General features: G+C 36.5%; 1 protein-coding gene across 2 annotated transcripts in view; it reads left to right on the forward strand.

Annotated features, from left to right (window-relative positions):
* Nucleotides 1–7,500, forward strand: part of LOC143033857 (uncharacterized) — a 23,357-nt gene that overhangs the window by 575 nt on the left and 15,282 nt on the right. For both annotated transcript variants that reach the window (XM_076199416.1, XM_076199417.1), the window contains exon 1: nt 1–135. This exon is cut by the window's left edge. In XM_076199416.1, the coding sequence (XP_076055531.1) occupies nt 1–135 (135 nt within the window). The remainder of the gene's footprint in view (nt 136–7,500) is intronic.

The raw sequence follows: 7,500 nt of genomic DNA on the forward strand, positions 1-7,500 counted from the left end.
CCTCAGCTGCTCCACGAGGGGACCGGTAGAGGGAGTGGACAAGACAGCTCGGAGATGCCCCTCTCGGCCGGTGTCCCCTTCGGGTCGACGATGATCGACACCGGATCAATGACCCCATATTCGGACGCAACTCAGGTAAGGTCACACTCTGAGAGGAAGGGTGAACAAAACCGCATAGCCTAAGGTGCTCCAACTTAAGGAATGGGATTACCTTACACGAATATACAGTGCGGTCCATCGCTTTACACGAAATCACGCTTTAGCGATCACTATAAAGCGGGATTATTACTTTACTATTGAGATCATCTTTCTCACAAGTTTAACCTCGGTATTGAAGACGAAGTCATGGAAGGTTCCTTTTCTGGAGAAGGATCTCTCCTTCTACAGGACTCCGGAAGCCAAGTCCCCCTCTGGACAGGGACTGAGGGGCTACAGGAGGAGGAGGGCGGTGTCCACGGCGCGACTACCTGTTGAAAGCTCCCGGCATCCTCCTCCCCGCGCCATTCTGTGTTCCCACGCACGCAGGGGGACTTCATGGGACCCGTTCTTCACGTGGACTCCTCTTGCATTTAGGACTATTCTCGGCATAATGGTTTCTAATGCTTGCTGACTAGGTTCTGAGGTGAATGAAATCATGCAACGGCAGAGACAGCAAGTTGAGTGAATGTGTCAACCGGTGTGGTGGCGATTTAATCTAAGACCACGTTTCACCAATCTACGTATTCGGGTTCAAACTAGAATAAAGCTTATAGAGTATTCTATTAGGTTCATGCTTATAAAATCGTTTTGGGTAAATAGTAGTTATACAGTAGATCAGAAATGTATAGAAAAGATAATATTAACTGTTGTCTTGAGCTCCTCAGAACGATAACGAATAACCACAATAGTTAACGTTGAGGTCTATTTCATTTACCTCTTTGGGTAGAAAATTTGAAATTTTGTCTGTAATGTATTAGTGTGGGTATTCTGTATCAATGAACAGCATAAGAATGAAGGGATTAGTCATTAGTTGTCAGGCCTCCTCATGTGAGAAACTGGGTGAGGGAAATTGTCCAGGTCGACTGAGAAAATTTGGGCCCTCGCGAGAGGCCGAGTGGTGCCCATCCCACACGGATGCACCTCCAGAGGGAGTGATGGTGCTGATAGGCTTTGAGGGTGGGTGGCGAGGTAATGACTTCATTTAACGTTGATCTCAATTAACCATCACAAGCATGCACACATCATTGGTTGGTTTCATTCGTGAAACACATACGTCAATATATTAGTAATTCCTTTGCAAAAATATAGTTGTTTTTACAAATATAATCCATACACTCATTGGTCCTACAAGTACAATTAAAATGATATATTCAATTATACTGAAAATAAAATAATTCTTTACTCATTCTTTGAACTGAGCTATTCCATTTTTCCGAAATGAAGTCTTGGTCGAATCAAGATCATCATGAAGTGACTCAAATGAAAACCGTAGACTTCAATGAAAAATTATCTCCGAGGGTACGTGAGCATGAGTCCAAGACCGGAAGGCGCACTGCTAACAGATAGCCACTTACACATACAACTTTCATTGCCTGTATCAACGCATGCATGTATGAATTTGTACGTGCATGCATACGGTTGTGCACGAATTCATACATACATGCATACATTCACATGTATATATACATAGCTATACAGTATACTTATATCCATTCATGCATATATGCAAACATTCATGTATAAACACATGCATACATGCATACATACATACACACATACATACATACATACAAGCGCAAGCACACACGCACACACACATACACACACACACTTACACACACACACACACACACACATATATATATATATATATATATATATATATATATATATATATATATATATATATATATATATATGTATATTGTTATCTAAATCGAAGCGCATTCGAAGTTGTAGTTGTAAGCTGTCATTTAATGGAAGTAAACAGCTGCTCATAACTCAATTTGCCACGGATACAATGCGTGAGTATTCAAATAAAATCATACTCACATAAATACATAATTCACGTATCAACATGCAGACACATGCATAAAGAAACATGCACTTACATACGTGCACACACATATATCTGTGTGTATATATGTATATATATATATGTATATATATATATATATGTATGTATATATGTATATATATATACATTTATATATAATATATATATGTATATATATATATGTATATATATATATATACATATATATATATATATATATATATATATATATATATATATCATCTTTAATAGATAAATTGCATTTCGTCTTTTTTCTAAATTTTTAACGGGCACGTATTTAAAATTAAGAAGTCGGTGTCTTCTTCCAATCTCCCCTGTCGAAAGCTTATGCAAAGTTAAAGAAACTGAGAATCAAGAGTGGGTGGTTAATTAGAGCGCGCGGCCGATCTTCCATAATGACCGAGGGACATAGAGCTGAGATGAAGAAGGAAGGGGGTGAAGAGGAGAAGAGGGAAGGACGAAGATGAGGACGAGAAGGAGTCAGAGGAGGAGGAGGAGGATAGATACTATCATTATACAGCATATGGCACATTATCAATGATATTTCTTTTGTATTTCCTTCTGGGGGAGAATGGAGAGTGAGGTGTAATGTAGATCTGTGAATGATATCACTTATTGCAACGTCAGTGTTACTTAGTTTCTTTTAACGCATTGCACGTGTCTTGCCTCGTACGTTGCCAACAAGTAACTGTCATAAGTAGTGTATGTGTTTATTCCGGCTACCTCTGGATGTTTTTTTTTATTTATATGAAGAAAGCACATGATTTAACCCTTTTAGTCGTTAAATTGCCTTATTCTAATTTTAGCTGAGTGATTTTTTTTGTTTCCGTAGGGAAGTTCTGTCAGTCAGAGTGCCAAACATTATGTCAATTAATCCTCTCATTGGTTTATTTAGCTTAAAGAAAAAAATATTCTGACTGTTGTTATGTAACTCTATTTAGCTGGCTGATACGCCCTGTTAGTCATAGTGTACAATTTTAGTGCTGTTGAATCAGATTTCAAAGCCCGACATGGAAGACACCGGTTGAGCTCGCTATCCATTGAATCACCACAGACTCTCTACGCAAGAAGGGACGTGCACCTCGATCGCTTAGGTAAAAGACATTATCTGACGCCTGACGTCACAAAGCATGGAGGTTTATGATTGGTTGGTTACTAACTTGTTGGAAAGGTAATCTACGCCGTTATCTTTTAAACTAAGATAAAGACTACTGGGTGTTAAGGACTTTGATTCTGCCACGTAAATTACATCTATTGAATCCAACCGGCACAAAATTATAGACAATTTAGATTTAGACTGTATAAAAAAGAGAATGGAACACCAGGTAGTTTGACAAAATCTTGTAAAATGTACTCATTAAGCACATCTGATGCATAAATATTTGGATAATTTGAAGTTGAATTAGGTTAAAAAGAAGAAAAAATGGTACAAATTTTAGCTAACTTCTATAAAATACATGTTGCATACAAAAATATAGATGATTTACTGGAAAACCGATGTCAGAATACATTTGAAAACACAAATCGGGCTTCGGGTTTGAGCCGTCACATGTGGAAACTGGATCCCTATAGATGTACCAGTGACATGGCGGGTGGTTCCTTACATTCAAATCAGTTTTACGTCAAACTCTCGTTTATCGTTCGATCTAACGATTAAGGCATTTTATTCCTTCTCAAAAGACGCTGCCTCCTATTGCAGAGGTTCAAATGTTCCCATGTAATTATAATATTCAAGAGAGAGATTGAGTTAACACGTTATCAGCTGTGATGATGCTCTACTGATTCAGAAAGTCATTGTGGTCAAATTAGGTTTACAAACGCGTGTAAGGTCTTATTCATTAAGATGACAGTTGAGTTTGCGAACAACTAAGGACTCAAACTGGTGCGTTCTAGTTTTCACATATTTCTTTAAAGATGCCTCAGTCAATTCATATATATATATATATACATATATATATATATATATATATATACATATATATATATATATATATATATATATATATTTATATATATATGGGAATGCAAATAGTTATACACCACTACTTCCTTATAAGATTATTGGTTCTCGTATCTTGATTGATGAGCACAAATTTCTGTATAGTATATTCTTTCTACCTCTGCCACCCTATAACCGTTTCAACTTCACTTTCATATCAGGCTGTCCCTAATTTATAATGTCATCCTGTTCAATATAGAAATAACTGATATGAATAGGTTTATATAAGACAGTCTTATTTCCTTCACTATGATGGCGTTCCTAAAGCTGTATAAAATCGAATGACATATAATATATCTATAGAAGATTTCACTGTTACACAAATCTTAAGGCGCAGAGATGTGTGTGCGTACGTGCGTGCACACGTGTGTGTGTGTGTGTGTGTGTGTGTGTGTGTGTGTGTGTGTGTGTGTGTGTGTGTGTGTGTGTGTGTGTGTGTTGTACACAGTTGCAATAGACCTTAGTTCGAATGCATCACATTACATGATTGCTTATGCAAGCAAGGCTTTGTATCGACCTCCCTGATCTTTGTGTACTGGATACAGGCCTTTTTATCTGATACGGAAAAGAAGCAGACAGCGAAAGATCCCACTGGCAACCTACGTTGGCAAAACTCCTAAGGAGGGGTCAACCCGCACGCAAGTGATTTTGACGCTGACACCACAGCAGGGAATATTAGCAAGAAGAAAAAAATTCTACACCTGTCTTCTTTGCCCTCCGGGATGGCTCCTTGTGTTCTCTTTTTGCCCCTCTGGCCCACTTAGGTTTGCCCCATCAATCTTATATACATATTTTTTTCCTTTTTGTTTCGAAGTCTTTCCTATATTGGCAGGAAGCTCAGAATCTTTCATATAAAGGATGTGTGCCTGATACATAATTACAATTATTACATTTTACCATCGAGGCTTCCCTTCATTGCGGGAAAGTCATAACTCATATATTTTTGAAAGCCGCGTCAGATGTCGCTGAGTTGTGCCGCCATGGTCGAACGCTGGATTCCGCATTTGAGAATCACACCATTTCTAATCTAAAACAATTTAGAGTTGTGGCTTTCAATTTGTGGACCGTGGTGTACTACCCTCAGTGGACCACATAGAGGGGCCACGAACAGAAAATTAGTGATACCTACTTGATACTCAACGGCTTTATTCACTATCAAATGGTCTCCATGATATATGAAAAAAGGGAGAGCATCTTGAAATAAAAAGTTTGACGTTGGCAAGAATAAGATTGTTAGATAGGGTCATTTTGCCTCAAGCCACAAATAAGGAGATAACAAGACACTCATCTTAATGCTTGACATCCTAAACTTTCTCCTCAGCTGAATGAAATCTCATCAGGTAAAACTCTTAATAGCCTCATATCAGACCAATAAAAAGCTAAAGTTAAAGAGTCCCTTTTTTCTAACCATCACTGAGTCACGTATCGTGATTCGTATACCTTGGGCAAATGCACAAAGATGGTAAAAAACAACAACTTTTCCATCTGGAAATATTCGTCTTGAAAATTTTGGGATACGCCATCTTTGCACAGAGAAGAGTTTATCTGATATGGATAAGAGATATCTATAGCTTCTTATTAACCCGATGAACAATATGATGCACTTTACGGATTTTACAACACCTAACAGCGGAGAGACATTGTAATTAAACCCTTTGTTACGGTGACGTTATATATATATGTATATATATATATATATATATATATATGTATATATATATATATATATATATATATATATATATATATATATATATGTATGTATATATGTTTATTTATATTATTTTGTTTCTATTTTGGCTAAGAGAACAATTGCCTTATTTAATAGTTAATAAGTCAAATTTACTTTTGCGTATTTGTCACTGTGTGATTGTGCGAACCAAAACCTAGAACTCTTGGAAAAAGTTTATATGAAGCAAATAAAAACGTATCCTTATAAATTGGACTATAAGGAAATATTTATGGGTGATGTTTAATATGCCATAACGCAGGTACACTAAGGATTTCATATGATTTTATCTATAGTAATCATTACATATGATAGAAATAGAAATCCACATGGTAATTAATTTTTTCCACACTAATGAACTATATTTTTGTATTTACTCTAAAAAGTCTATTTACTTAAACTGAAAAATTTCATGAACATATTTCAAATCCATCTAAATGAAATTGTCACCCTGACTTTATAGTAACAAACCAAGACTAATATTGAAGAAAGTTGACTTTCGTGCATGAAGTAGATTCTATGATAAAGTTTCTTCTTGTCGCAAACTAAACTTTTTGTTGCGTTCGGCTTAAGAAAAATCTCCGGTTCAAATTTCAACAAATCTCGAGATCATCTTGATTAACCTTTTTGCTCCTTTCTTGATTTAACTGCCGCCAGGCGATTTTATTTCTGAGGATAAAAAGACCCCGCTATATCGAAAGGGTTAAACAATACCCCTTCCAAGATTAACTATTTTGCTACATTGATTTTGATTGTACTTCAACTGCCGTCAACTGACTTTATTCGACTTCCGTAGCAAAAGAATGAAAAACATGCAGGAATTATTTCAATTAACCTTTTATCGATATGTTTTAGGTATTCTAATTGGCGCTAGCTGATTCTATTCATATAAACAATAATTCCATTCATAGAGAAAATATTTACACAAAAATCAGTGGTCAAAGTCCATTAATGACAAGAGAAGATAAAGACAAAAATAGATAAATAAATAAACATATATAATGGCGATGTGCACGATAGCAAGCTAGTCATGAGTAGACGAGGATAAATACAGACCTTGAGGTAACATCCACCATATACGTAGGTAGGAGGTGAGACTGTAGAGCGTTCACTTACCGTAACCCCATTTTCTAAAATCTTCGCCAGAAGGCCGACAGGTGTCGGAGCTGAGAATTGTTATTTCCGTGTTGCGTCAACATGAAGAGAGGATCATGCATACTGGGAGAATATACATACATACGTTCATACATACATACATACTTACATACATACATAAATACATATATACATACATACATACGTGCATACATACATACGTGCATACATACACACATACATACATACATACATACATACATACATACATACATACATACATACGTGCATACATACATAAATACACATATATGTATATGTATACATCTGTATATATATACATATATATATATATATATATATATATATATATATATATATATATATATATGTGTGTGTGTGTGTGTGTGCGTGTGTGTGTGTGTGTGTGTGTGTGTGTGTGTGTGTGTGTGTGTGTGTGTGATTCACCTTGGTCTTTGGATTACGTGCTGGACTCATGATCGACAGCTATTTCCCTCCCGGAAGAAAGCTCAGAGCTCGTATGACCGATCTATGGGTAATGCACACACACATCCAACTCCCCACCCACGAGAGTTGGAGTAACGATTCGAAACGCAATGA

The sequence above is a fragment of the Oratosquilla oratoria genome, chromosome 16 (assembly GCF_046742065.1).
Source record: "Oratosquilla oratoria isolate Oo_2021 chromosome 16, ASM4674206v1, whole genome shotgun sequence".
Lineage (NCBI taxonomy): Eukaryota > Metazoa > Arthropoda > Malacostraca > Stomatopoda > Squillidae > Oratosquilla > Oratosquilla oratoria.